Consider the following 13,412-nt stretch of genomic DNA (forward strand, 5'->3'; position numbering starts at 1 on the left):
AATTTCCGGTAGTTAGGCCATTAGGTTAGGCGTCAGGACATCAATTTGCCGCACCAGAGCTGGAGGTTGGAGCTGTAGCATAGACAAGTTGCTTGACAAATTCTTGCTGTGTGTGCTCTGAAGCAACCTTGCCAATAATTGTTCTGTTTTTCCATGGTGGCCTCCAATAGTCCAATTGCAAGTCGGGTTCTAAGAGCAACAAAAATCCTTTAGGGCATGTAGTAGCTTTTGTTGGAGATTTCATGATGATAGGTTTAAATGTTCAATTTGCCTAAACTTAGTTCAATTCTAAAGGTGCTTGGAGCATACATAAACAATTACTGTCGTCAGAGTTGGCCTCTATGGGAGGTTCCTGATCGACAGATCAATGCAGACTCCAAAGGTCCGTAGCATTGTGTTGTTGTGCTAGGCGTCTCAGACCACCAGGGTTGTTGTTGGTGACCTCTATTTTTCCCTCTTTCGATTTCTCAAAAAAGAAAAAAAAGAGATGGCAATGAATGACCTTTACATTGCCTTTTGTTTCACCTTTTCTCAGGGGTGTGCAGATTGTCAACCAGCAGGAATGTTAACATAACTATCTACTCTCAGTTGCTTACAGTAGTTTATTAAAACAGTGTCGATTCATAGTGTGTGGGGTTCCAAAGTTATTTTCATGAATAATGAGCCTTTCTATTTGTACCTGTACTTATGTGGCTCTTTGCATATTTTACAGACTGTATGTGTTTACAGACCTTGACGTTTGTATCTGATTGTACCAGCCTTTTTGTACTTCTGCACCTTCCTTCATCTCCTAATATATTTCTTTGCTGATAGCAGGTTCCATGGTGTAATAATTTGATATAGTCTGTTTGCAGCAGTTTCCCCCTCTAATTACATGTTTTGAACTATTTCAATTTACTCGCCCATTAAATCCCATTTATCCATAGCCTCATATGTTACCTAACAATATCCTGTGCAAGAGACCTGCCTCCCAAATTTAACCTCTGAAAAGTTTCACTCTTTTTAATTGCAGTACACCAAATACCAACTAAACTATGATTACCTCAGCTTTGTGTTATGATCCTCAACGAATACTTGAAAAATCAATGAGACAAGAGCACCGGGTCCACTTTATTCATTCAGTTGATGTGGCTTGCACTGCCTAAAGTTGGGTTCACTTTTGTCCAGAATTTGGATCACTGATCTATCTTTTCTAGGACTACTGTATCTACTCCGTTTGAGGTCGATTTCACAATGATGTACGTTGAATGTATGCTCCCTAAATCGCTAATGGAAACCTAACGAAGAACCTCTTGGATGTCTATATGTACCTTTTGTCATGTACATTGTTATATATGTTGTAGCTCTACTTCTTCCATGCCTTTCTTTCAAATATTAAACATAAATATGTAAAGAGTACTATAGGAATTGAAAACGTAATTTGCATAGCACATTAGCGTTCGCAGCACCAGCTGTCAAAACAACAAACCAACAAAAATCCTCGGGGCGACCATGCAAGTGTAATGCACAGGGATCCATTGCAACAACGCATAAAGATGAAGTAGGCTCTCCCTTCCTAGTTATTCATCACGCATGTATGAATTGTGGCACATCTTAACATAGTTCTTCACTTTCTGTGTAAATAAACCGATCTCATATATTCTCTACAACTGCACCAGTTGTTTCACGTTGATGGGGTGGACGAAGAGCCCTGTAGTGTCGCCAAACATCAGCTTCGCGGCGACCCCCGTCGCGGCGTCGGTCGGATGGTAGTCGTCCCAGAACAGGTGGTTGCTGCGGTCCCGGCACAGGGGAGCCGAGGAGTCGCACCCATAATAAGCGCCAAATGGCCCTCCGCCGCAGCACGCCGAGTCCAGCACCGTGAAGTCTTTCAGCAAAGATGAAGCGTTGGCATGGGAATTTCAGAACTTACAATTCTAAGAAGAAATATTTACGGGATCGGAGCAACTGGGATTCATGTTCATTACTGTAATTAGGTGTGGCGGTGTTGTTGAAGAGCCACTCGACCATCTTGATCGAGTCCACGAGGGAGTAGTTCATGCCGGGCAGCTCCAGGCTCAGGTCCTGCAGCATGGAGGCGATCATGGGGTACAACCGCCGTGAGAGGTCGTTCGCCGCAGCAAAGCAGCCGTGCTCATCGACGTCCCTGGGATTCTTGGGATCATGCGCTATCAACCTCTGTGAGGGGCAGCACCCCAGTAGAGACGGGCTCACCACGCTGAATTTCTTTGCCCCCGCACCATACAAGTCCTGCGCCATTTCATTCTCAGAGAAACAGATCGGATATGCATGCAAAGCCACGATCTATGCAAGCCCTGAACGAATTTGTGTAGCATTTCATTCACAAAGAAGCGGATATGCATGCAAATTAGAGCCACCATCTAAGCAAGTCCTGAATGAATTTACTTGGATGCGAAGGGGCAGTTTGGTGATATATGTACCTTTAGAAATCTTGTGTAGGAGGCCACGAGGCCTTGCAAGAATTCTGTGTCGTTACGATGACAGTTATGGTCTGGGAAATCGGTGCACTCGAACAGATCGTTGTTGCCGGTGTTGATGAGAATGAGAGATCTGGATATGAGATCAGCATGGCCCCACATTCGGGCGAGTTTCTTGAAGCTCCCCACCTGCTCAGTCAAGGAAATAACTTGCGTACACTGTAGAAACAAATTAAACCAAGGTCAGCGACATGCAAGTTTGTCTCTATCAGCAATTGGCCAAGCACACAGACTGCAGGCAAATAAATAGCACTTTCAACTTATATGGATGTGTGGTAGATGTACCACTGGTCCATTGCCGGTGGCATCAAGAAGCCCTGACCCTCCTGATGCGAAGTTGATGCCCGTGCTCATCCGGGTAGCGAGGCTCGCGTTCGATAGGGAGAGGAAAGGTGGCGGGCTCTCATCAAATTGAAGCAGTTGAGCTATATTGAATTCATAAGCAGCAAATTGGTCAGTTACATTCATTTCCAGCTTTCTGAGAAACAAGTTCCTCTCCAGGACTTTTCTTTTGAAACGAATCATGCAGGAGAGCTGCCGATTATATTAAAAAGAAGATGAAATTCAGACTGAGTCAACAACAGTGCAACAAAAAGAAGATGAAATTCAGACTGAGTCAACAACAGTGCAACAAACCCAAGGGACTGATCAACGACCACAAGACCAACAAACCCATGCAGCAGCAACTAAAAAAAACTACAAAATGAAGATCGCCAAATGCTCCCGCACAAACTTTGCCTCTCCAGGACTTCAAAAGCCTTCTCAAAATAAACTTTCCAAAACGGATGTGAGTACATGCTTCGCGTGCAAATACATACCTAACCGGTCCGCCATGTTGTAGCCATTGCTGAACCGGCCAGTCGGTGTGTGGCCGGGGTAGTCGACGCCGAAGTGCGGATAGTTGGCTTTGCAGCTGATGTTGCACTTCTCAATGAAGTTGTTGTTGCCAACGTCCACCATGGAGTCTCCGAACACGAACACCGCCGGCAGGAGGGGCTCTGCGGTGCCCTGCGTTGCGAGCTCGACAGTAAAGCACAGGACAACGAACACGAGTGCCCCACCCCAGCTGGCCATTGGTACGGATGCAGTTCCCTTCTGCCTTCCTTGCTCTGCGTGACACTGCTGGCCTTTATAAGGAGGTGTACCTGAAGAACAAGAGACAGGATTGCCTACTGGATGACTCAATAAACCGCACAAAATATGTATACAACATTATTTGTATGAATTGCATGATGGCAGTATCTTTGGATCTGTCACCCTGGAAAGAATCCAAATGATATATTTTTATCCCGTAATGAATAAGCGGTTAACTTCTCAGCCTTGTATTTCCCGACCACGAGCGCCAGCTATTACAAAAAAAAAAATGCACACAGAAGTTTGATGTAGCTACACTGAAACGTCCTATATGACTGCCAGCTTATAGAAGAGTACCGGTACAACTTTGGATTGCCTGTGCTAAAATACAAAAAAAAAAGGTTTGGATTTTCAGTCCATCTAAGCTGTAGTTGCAGGCCAGTGTCTTGTGGTGCAGGACGCGACGTTGCACCAAAGCTGGCACTACAATTGCGAAGCATAGAATAGAACGGGGAAAGCATGGCTGCTTGCTATTGAAATGCATGTTGTGCCAACACTTAAGAGGCCGGAATCCAGTTGGATTGGCAGCTGATCTGATTGCTTTTGGGAATTCTCGATGACGGCCGAGCCACTAAACAATACGTGGATGAATCTTTGTAAATGTACTTAGTGCATTTCTCAAGCACTGGAGTGGTGAAAGGTTCTTATTAAAATCATCCAAGAACATCTCAAGGAAGAGCATGTATGGCCTTGCTATGTAAAAACTATATTTCGAAAGGGGACTTCCTTGTCAGTCCAGACCAGAAGCCAAACCATCATATGCTAATACTCGCGATCCAAAAAACCTGGGGGCACATGCTAATACTCTGCGCCGGCGAGGTCGCGCCGCCGCCGGCCCCCTTCGCGTCCTCCGCCGCTGCCCCGCCCGCGCTCCCCTTCCTTCGAGAACGCGCACCCGACCGCCGCCTCCGTCCCCGCGGGCGCCAGCAACGACGAGCTCCTCCGGCTCCGCGACGCGAGATGGAGCACGGCGGCGGCGAAGGCCGGCGCGGGATAGGGCGGCCGTCGCGCAATCTCCAGCTCTCGTGTTCCTCGTAGAATTAGAATGCATCAGCGCAGAGCGGGCGGGGAAGGATTTTGGCCGCTTGCCATGAGCATGGCAGCTTTGACGACATGTAGTGTGGAGTCATACGCCGATAGCCGCCGGAATCCTTCTCGGCTGGAGGCATAGCGCGTGCTGATGGGGACTGACAAGGGACACAACATCATCCATTTCTCATGAAGAAAATACTACAGATTTAAAAGCATCGCATGTTGCATCCAACTGGTCCACAAATTTGCATGCGTTCACTGGAAATCCGCAGGCTTGAAGAACTTCACACGCAAGCCTTTCTCCACGAGGCCCCACAGGTTTCCGACTATGAGCACGAAGCTTATGCTCATTCCAAGGATTCCCAGAGCCCAGTTGACGTTCCACGTCGCCGTCCCCTTCCGCGGCTTCTTGATAGCCACCCACATGAAGCACGGGTACGCCAGCGTGACCGGCAGCGAGATCCCTCCCAGGAGGCCGGCGAGCTCCGACAGGAACGGCAGCGCGACGGCGATGAGGAAGTTGACCGCGCCGAAGAAGGCGCGGAAACCCGAGCGCAGCCACCAGGGGCACGGCCGGTTCTTCTTGTGCACGTACCCGGCCTCCATGTTGTCGTACACGGGCATGGCGTAGATCTGGAACGTGGTCAGGCAGTTGATGATCACCAGCAGCGTGGTGATGCCCAGCACCAGCCGGGACACGTCGCGGCTGTGGAACTTGTACAGGGCGCTCAGGATGCCATTCGGAGGTATCTGCGTGCAACGACCGTAGTACGAACTTTACAGATTAGTCACTGAGAACATTCCAAAGATCATTCAAAAAGGTCATGCGTAGCAAGTAGAGTACCTGGTTTCCGTAAGCCCAGAAGCCACCGATTGCGAGGGGGTAGAAGCAGAGAGCAACGATGGCATAGGCTACCTTGACGCCCTTCCACATGGGAACATGAGAAGGATGTTTCATAGTCGACGGCATGGTGCCCTGCAAAGCAAACACACTCAGTGACCCTTTTTTTTTCCCACCATTAAAGTGGACAGTACCCACAGAGTGCTGTGTATGTACTGTGAAAAGATAGAAATTTTGTTGACTTACCTGAATCTCCAGTACAACATTGTGGCCCCTGAAAGCGAATGCAATGATTCCGAGGCCATTCACGATCCCCAGTGCGGCGTCCACGTCGTTGGGGGCCTTGACGGGGTCGTAGGACACGCCGGGCACCCTCCCCTTGGCGACGGACACGACCCAGATCATGGTGCAGTAGGCGACGGCGGCGGTGGCGCCCACCAGCGACACGCCGGCGATGGAGTTGAGGTTGGGGAGCTGCGACAGCAGCACGGCCGCGCAGATGAAGACGAGGTACCACTCCACGGTGGTGAGCGGCCGCGCCAGGCACGCCTCGCCGCACGCGATGCCGAACAGCATCTTCATGCTGCCGCCGCCGACGATGATGAGTGCCGTGCAGATCCCCGCCGACAGGTACATCACCGGGAGCAGCGCCAGGATCTTGGCCCATCTCTCGCCTGAAGATACATACCGTTGCGTGAGAACAGGGCAGCAGAAAGTCAATGAAACAGCCCATTGTACCGGTGGGTTTTTAAAAGTGAAAGGAAGGCGCGGGAGTCATGGAAACGCACCGAAAACGGTCGTGGCGAGGTGCATATACCGGCTGTACCGGACGCCACCCGCGACGGGCTCGTGAAGCCTGACCAGCAGCCACAGCGTGTAGAGCTGCCACGCGAACGCCAGCGTCAGGCAGATGATCGCCCACGTCCTGCGACAACCAAAGAACACAACGCTGTCTGAGCCATAGTGGCGGCGCGAGGATCGAAAGGAAGCATGTGCGCGCGTAGCACAACGCTAGCTAAAGCTACTAGGAGCGTCATCGTCGGCAACGGCACGGCACGCACCATCCGAGGGAGGCGAAGGCGGTGGGGAGCACGAGCGCCTGGAACCCGATGCCGGAGGAGAGGTTGTGGAACGCGGCGTAGTAGGCGTTGCCGCTCCGGGACTCGGTGATGGGCAGCCAGGCGTCGCGCGGGTCCGCGAGGCGCGTGATGTGGCCGACCTCCTCCAGGCAGCCCCTCACGGTGGCCACCGCCTTCCGGACGGGGCTCGCGAGCGGCGTCGCCATCGCGCGCAGCGGGGACGCCATGGCCCGCAGCGGCGACCGGCCGCCCGGCGCCGGGGATGGGGATGGGGAGTGCATCCGCGACGGCGGGGTGGACACCGGCGGGGGCCGCGGTGTCGGCGGCGCCGACTCCACCTCGCTGATCGCCTCCTTGCCGGACGACATGATGGCCGCTCTGAGCCTTTGGTGCGGGCGCCCGCTCCGGCTCTCTGTCTCTGCTGACTGCTGCCTGCACCTGCGCTGCCGCTACTTACCAGTGACCAGTCACCAGCGCGGTTGGGTGTGGGTTTGTTGGCTCTCCGCAGCGGTTTGCGGGACTCGGGGATTTATAGGTGGTTTGCGCCTCGGTCATGCAGGGGGTTGGTGGTGACTCGAATGGTGAATTGGTGAATCATGCGGCGTCGGTGCGGACAACGCCGTGCCGGGCGGCCGGCCCGCGAGCCGTGCAGGAAAGTTGACTCGAGGGGGAGACGATCACACACGGGTCCTCTCCTCCTGCACGTCATGTAATAGTTCTCTGTTGGCCAGTACCAAACCACATGCAGTTCAGGTATGCAGCAGCAGGCAGGCGTGGTGGATCTGTAGCACTTCGGCAGGTCTGGACGTCTTCGTGCAAGGTGAGCTGTACTGGGATATCGGTTACAGAAGCAATGCATTGGTGAGTGATCGGACAAATCAGGCAGGAATGGCGAGCGATGGTCCTACACCGCCAAGACGCTGCCACTGCTAATTTCCTGCTCCGTGCTCCGTGGACGGTGCCGCACACGCACTGCTGCTGCAGGTTTGTCTCAGAGTCATTTCCGGCACACCACGTTTCAACCTCAGACAGACGACGCGGCGGCATACGTTACTGAGAGAGTATTAGGGTTGTATAATACTTGGACTCGTAACTCAATAGACATAATCAGTGTATACATATAGGCCACAAGGGGAGCCACTAGGGGCAGGCCCATGGGCCGTATATCTACTGTCTAACACACCCCCACAGTCTGAGGTAGGAGCACCGCGAACATTAAGACTGGACCTAAACTCTGTGAACACTGATGTCGGAAGTCCCTTGGTGAAGATGTCAGCATACTGCGAAGAGGTAGGGACATGCAGCACACGGACTTCTCCAAGAGCGACTCGCTCACGAACAAAGTGAAGATCAATCTCGACATGTTTGGTACGCTGGTGCTGGACTGGATTGGTGGAGAGATAAACAGCACTGATGTTGTCACAATAGACGATGGTAGCTCTGCGGAGTGGACAGCGAAGCTCACCAAGTAACTGACGCAGCCAACAAGCCTCGGCGACACCATTCGCCACACCACGGTACTCAGCCTCTGCACTCGAACGGGATACTGTTGCCTGACGCTTGGCAGACCATGAAATGAGATTGTCGCCAAGGAACACAGCAAACCCCGAGGTAGAACGGCGAGTGTCTGGACATCCTGCCCAGTCAGCATCAGAGTATACTGTAAGAGTGTCTGGTGCACTGCGAGAGAGGTGAAGGCCAAGGTCCTGACTGCCCTGCAAGTATCTGAGAATGCGCTTCATAGCAGCAAGATGTGGTTCTCTGGGGTCATGCATGAACAAGCACACTTGCTGCACTGCAAAGGCAATATCTGGACGAGTAAAGGTGAGGTACTGCAAGGCTCCGGCAATACTGCGGTAGTCTGTAGCATCTGTCACAGGTGTTCCATCAGCCGACAATTTGGAGTGAGTCTCCACGGGAGTACTGCAAGGCTTGCAGTCACGCATGCCCGCCCTGTCCAGAATATCCAAAAGATACTGACGCTGGGAGAGGAACAGGCAGTCACCTCGGCGCTCAACTGAAATGCCCAAGAAGTGATGCAACGGACCCATGTCAGTCATAGAGAATTCCTGGCGGAGAGCTGAAATAATCCGCTGAAGAAAACCTGACGATGAAGCTGTGAGCACAATATCATCAACATAAAGCAGAAGATAAGCCACTTCACTGCCTCGATAGTATGTGAATAAGGAGGCATCTGACTTCGACTCAACAAACCCAATCGAAGTGAGAAAAGTGGCAAACCGAGTGCGCCAAGCACGAGGAGCTTGCTTCAGCCCATAGAGTGACCGGTTGAGACGACAGACATGATTCGGATGTGACGAATCAACAAACCCCGAAGGCTGAGAGCAATACACTGTCTCTGTAAGATGACCATGGAGGAAGGCATTCTTCACATCGAGCTGGTGCATAGGCCACGAGCGAGAGAGAGCCAGGCTGAGAACCACACGGACCGTAGCAGGCTTCACGACAGGGCTGAATGTCTCATCATAATCAACGCCAGGTCGCTGAGTGAAACCGCGCAAAACCCATCGAGCCTTATAGCGATCAAGTGTGCCATCTGCCAAGAACTTGTGCCGAAAAACCCATTTGCCAGTAACAATGTTGACTCCCGGAGGTCGAGGCACTAACGACCAGGTGTCATTAGCCTTGAGAGCGTCGAACTCAGACTGCATGGCCGCGCGCCAGTTCGGATCAACAAGTGCAGACCGAACGGATTGCGGTAGCGGAGAAAGAGCAGCAGCACTGAGGTTGAGACGATCGACCGGTTGAACGAAGCCGGACTTGCCTCGAGTGCGCATGCTGTGCTCGTTAGCTACCGGCGTGATGACGAGTGGCGCTGTGGAGGCAGTACGCCGGGTGCCGCTGGCAGCAACCTGCGGCGCAGGGGCAGCGGTACCAGGCGGAGCGCCGGTGCTACTGGCAGCGACCTGGGGCGACGGATCCCCAGGGGCAGCAGCGCCGGGGCTAGCCGGGGCGACGTGGGCGCCGTTGGAGGCGCCGGGAGTGCCAGGGGCGCTACCGGCAGCAGCCTGGGACGGTGTGTCCGCAGGGGCAGCAGCGCCGGGGGCGGCATTAGCGACGGTCGGGGTACCTGCAGCAGCGACACTAGGCCCAATGGGCAAAGTGACAGTGTCCTCATCGCTCAAAAAGGTTAGGGTGGTAGGATCAATAGGGGATGTAGACATGTTGGCGAATGGAAAGGAGGACTCATCAAAGATAACATGTCTAGACACAATGATCCTATTTGAGTGAAGATCAAGACACCTATAACCTTTATGATCCTCGGAATAGCCGAGAAAGACACAAAGAGTGGAGCGAGGTGAGAACTTGTTTGCAGCAATGGAAGACAAGTTAGGATAACAGGCACATCCAAACACACGGAGATGATCGTAGGATGGAGGGGTGCCATGGAGCGCTAGGTAAGGTGTGCGGCCAGCTAAGGTTTTTGTGGGATGACGGTTGAGAAGATATATGGAGGTATGGAGAGCGTCAGCCCAGTAAACAGGGGGTAAGCTAGCCTGAAAAAGAAGAGAACGAATAATATTATTAATCGTTCGAAGAATGCGCTCGGCACGACCGTTTTGCTGGGATGTGTAGGGGCACGACATGCGAAGGGTGGCGCCATGGGTGAGGAGGAACGTGCGGGTCGAGGAGTTGTCAAACTCGCGGCCGTTGTCGCACTGGACGGCCTTAACGGAGGCGCCAAACTGAGTGCGTGCAAAGGCAAAAAAATGGGACAGCAGCTCAAACGTTTCAGATTTGAGACGTAAAGGAAATGTCCAAGCATAATGAGTGCAATCATCTAGAATAACAAGATAATATTTATATCCCGAGGCACTCAAAACAGGAGATGTCCAAAGATCACAATGAATGAGATCAAAAGGTTTGGACGCACGACTGGATGACAAGCTAAATGGGAGCCGTACATGACGACCTAATTGACAAGCATGACATAAAGGGTCAGTCGTGCACTTATTACATGAAATGACATTGGAGCTAATAAGCTTGGACAAAGCATCAGACCCTAGGTGACCTAGACGGCGATGCCATAGGGCGGACGTGGATGTAGTGGCGGCGAGGGCAGTGGTGCTGGTGGCAGGTGCAACAAAGAAAGGGTAGAGGTCACCCGAACTGTTACATCTGGCGATCACGCTCCGTGTTTGAAGATCCTTCACAGAAAGACCGAACGGATCAAACTCAATGGAACAATTGTTATCAATGGTAAAGCGGCGAACGGAAATTAGATTCTTAATAATGCCAGGAGCAACAAGAACATTAGAAAGAACTAGTGACCGACGCGGTGTAACAAAAGAGGAGGATCCGACGGAAGTAACGGGGAGGGACGCACCGTTACCGACAATAATTGATGAAGGATGAGAGGATGAGGGATAGGAGGAGGTGAGTATACCAGCGTTGTTTGCCATATGAGAGCCGGCGCCCGAGTCGATGTACCACTCGTTCGAAGGAGAGGGCACGTTCAGCGACATGGTGCTGAAATTGTCGATGAGAGAGCCTTGATTCCACGATCCACCAGCCATGGGAGTCCATGGCGCCTGCTGCTGCTGCTGTGCCATGGGTGAAGAGGGCACACCCCCATAGCCGAAGCCGGGTGGGACACTCGGCGCGCCCTGCTGCAGCATGTAGGGCACCTGCTGCGGCGCGTAGACGGGCTGCTGCTGGACGTGGAAGGCGGGCGGCGGCTGTTGTTGACGATGCATGGCGCCGCCGGGGCCGTAGGGGTACGGCCAGAACTGAACCGTGCCACCCCACGAGTTGGGGATGGGGTTCATCGGCGGTGGAGGCCCAGGCCGAGGTCCGCCCCCAGAGCCACCCGCACCGGCGCCAGGGCCGCCGGGGCCGCCGTTGGATCCGCCGCCGTTGCCGCCGCCGTTGCCACCGCCGTTGCCGTTGTTCTTGTTCTTGCCGCGGCGGCGGTTGTTGTTGCGCTGCCCGGCGTTGCTGCCACCGGATGGGGCGCGCCCCTGGCCACCGCCCGACTGCCCACCGGAGGACGTGTAGAGGGCAGCAGGGGGAGGCGGATCATCGGCGGCCGCGTCCTTGAGATCGACCTCCTCGAGGAGAAGAAGGTTCCGCGCCTCGTTGAAGGTGGGGAAGGGGCGCTGGAGCTTCAGATGCGACATCATATGGCGGAAAGTGCCATTGAGGCCGCGGATCAGCGTCATCACCAGCGTCCGATCGCTGACGGGATCGCCGAACTCAGCGAGGGCGCTCGCCATCGTCTCCAACCGACGACAATAGTCGGTGATGTTGAGGGCGCCCTGCTTGAAGTTGCGGAACTCGGCGGAGAGGAGGAGGGCGCGTGATTCACGCTGCCCTAGGAACTCGTCGTCGAGGGCGAGCCACGCGACGCGAGCGGAGGGCTCCTTGAGCATGACCTGCTGCTGCAGATCGGCGTTGATGGTGACGTAGATCCACGACAGCACGGTGCAGTCCATCTGCGCCCATGCGGATCGCGTGGGGTGGGCGGCATCAGACAGGACGTGATCGGTCAGCGCGTACTTGCCGAGGACGACGAGGAAGACCTTGCGCCATCGATCATAGTTGTTGGAGACGCGATCGAGGGTGATGGGGATCAACACCTTGATGTTGACGACGGCGAGAGCCTGTGCATGGACCGCGGCATGCTTGGCCTCGAGCGCATCGAGGGCAGCCTCGCGATCGGCCGCGGCCTTGGCGGCGGCCGCGGCGGCGGCGGCGGCGTGCTGGGCGCGCTCCTCCTCGGAGAGCACGTCGTCATCGGCCATGGGTAGGGGTAGGGGAGCCGGCGAGGGACTCTCGGCGACGGCGCGGCGGGCACCGGCGAGAGGCGCTGCAGCGGCGGCTCTAGCGGAAGCGGGATCGAGAACAGACCCGTGATACCATGAGAGAGTATTAGGGTTGTATAATACTTGGACTCGTAACTCAATAGACATAATCAGTGTATACATATAGGCCACAATGGGAGCCACTAGGGGCAGGCCCATGGGCCGTATATCTACTGTCTAACAGTTACAAGCAGTTCGACGAGCGCGGTAACTCTGCTGCCAAACGGACGGTACTAAACTAAACCCAGCAGCCTCACAAGCCGGCCGGTCGGCAGGCCGTGCGTGCGTGTCGCATAGAATCGCCGGGAATCATCATAGGCTTCGGAACGAATGAATTCCTCGCCATCGATGATGGCACACTGCCGTCGCTGTCACCTTGTCGTGGTAGCGGGGGGTCAATTTTGTCGGGGCCAAGATCGATGCAATGGCAAGCACCCGCCAGACACGCAGGCCACGGATGCCCTCATGGTGTCCGACTGTCCGGTGTCGGCATCAGCGCACCAACGGTTGGACGGAGCGCCGGCCGGCCGATCGATGTGGCTTTGTATTGCGCCTCCGGCGAGACAATTAAACCGGAGCGCTGGGCGTCAACGGATCTCGGTGCGGCGATGTCTACGGCCGTCGACTTTCATTGCTCGCGTGACACGACGGTCGATCAGACACGATCAGAGAGACACGAGCGAGAGAAGTTCCAGGGCACTCCACTGCTACAACTTCCGTTCCCGTGGCAACGGACGATTCGTGCAGGGATCCTGTCGAAGCATCGAGTGCTCTTGGTCTCGCATCTTCGGCACGGGATTTTGACACGACGTTGGAGTCGTAACGAGGAGATTTAGGCTCCGTTTGTTTCTTTAATAACTCCTAAATTTCCTATCACATCGAATGTTTAGATACTAATTATGAGTATTAAACATAGACTAATTGCAAAACTAATTGTATAGATGGAGACTAATTTGCGAGACGAATCTATTAAGTATAATTAGTCTATGATCTGACAATGTGG

General features: G+C 53.7%; 2 protein-coding genes across 2 annotated transcripts; both read right to left on the minus strand.

Annotated features, from left to right (window-relative positions):
* Window positions 1-1,408: 1,408 nt before the first annotated feature.
* Window positions 1,409-3,804, minus strand: LOC117865900 (GDSL esterase/lipase At5g55050). The gene is made up of 5 exons (XM_072295149.1): window positions 3,317-3,804; window positions 2,787-2,923; window positions 2,442-2,657; window positions 1,968-2,250; window positions 1,409-1,867 (listed from the first exon to the last, which is right to left on the minus strand). Exons 1-5 carry the CDS (start codon window positions 3,570-3,572, stop codon window positions 1,644-1,646), a joined length of 1,116 nt encoding a protein of 371 aa, XP_072151250.1. The 5' UTR covers window positions 3,573-3,804; the 3' UTR covers window positions 1,409-1,643.
* A 1,023-nt stretch (window positions 3,805-4,827) lies between these two features.
* Window positions 4,828-7,082, minus strand: LOC117863046 (lysine histidine transporter-like 8). Its single transcript, XM_034746622.2, has 5 exons — window positions 6,567-7,082; window positions 6,294-6,430; window positions 5,752-6,179; window positions 5,509-5,640; window positions 4,828-5,414 (listed from the first exon to the last, which is right to left on the minus strand). Exons 1-5 carry the CDS (start codon window positions 6,950-6,952, stop codon window positions 4,920-4,922), a joined length of 1,578 nt encoding a protein of 525 aa, XP_034602513.1. The 5' UTR covers window positions 6,953-7,082; the 3' UTR covers window positions 4,828-4,919.
* Between the last annotated feature and the right edge of the window lie 6,330 nt (window positions 7,083-13,412).

The sequence above is a fragment of the Setaria viridis genome, chromosome 7, assembly GCF_005286985.2.
Source record: "Setaria viridis chromosome 7, Setaria_viridis_v4.0, whole genome shotgun sequence".
NCBI classification, from domain to species: Eukaryota; Viridiplantae; Streptophyta; class Magnoliopsida; order Poales; family Poaceae; genus Setaria; species Setaria viridis.

What these genes read in the sequence shown, in the direction of transcription:
- LOC117863046 (XM_034746622.2), bottom strand. Translation starts at nt 6,952, where the DNA reads ATGTCGTCCGGCAAGGAGGCGATCAGCGAGGTGGAGTCGGCGCCGCCG. An exon ending in GCCTTCGCCTCCCTCGGATG is followed by an intron (nt 6,431 to 6,566) that starts GTGCGTGCCGTG and finishes TGGTTGTCGCAG; the next exon opens with GACGTGGGCGATCATCTGCC. An exon ending in ATGTTGTACTGGAGATTCAG is followed by an intron (nt 5,641 to 5,751) that starts GTAAGTCAACAA and finishes TTTGCTTTGCAG; the next exon opens with GGCACCATGCCGTCGACTAT.
- LOC117865900 (XM_072295149.1), bottom strand. Translation starts at nt 3,572, where the DNA reads ATGGCCAGCTGGGGTGGGGCACTCGTGTTCGTTGTCCTGTGCTTTACT. An exon ending in ATGCCACCGGCAATGGACCA is followed by an intron (nt 2,658 to 2,786) that starts GTGGTACATCTA and finishes TTGTTTCTACAG; the next exon opens with TGTACGCAAGTTATTTCCTT. An exon ending in CACCGCCACACCTAATTACA is followed by an intron (nt 1,868 to 1,967) that starts GTAATGAACATG and finishes CTTTGCTGAAAG; the next exon opens with ACTTCACGGTGCTGGACTCG.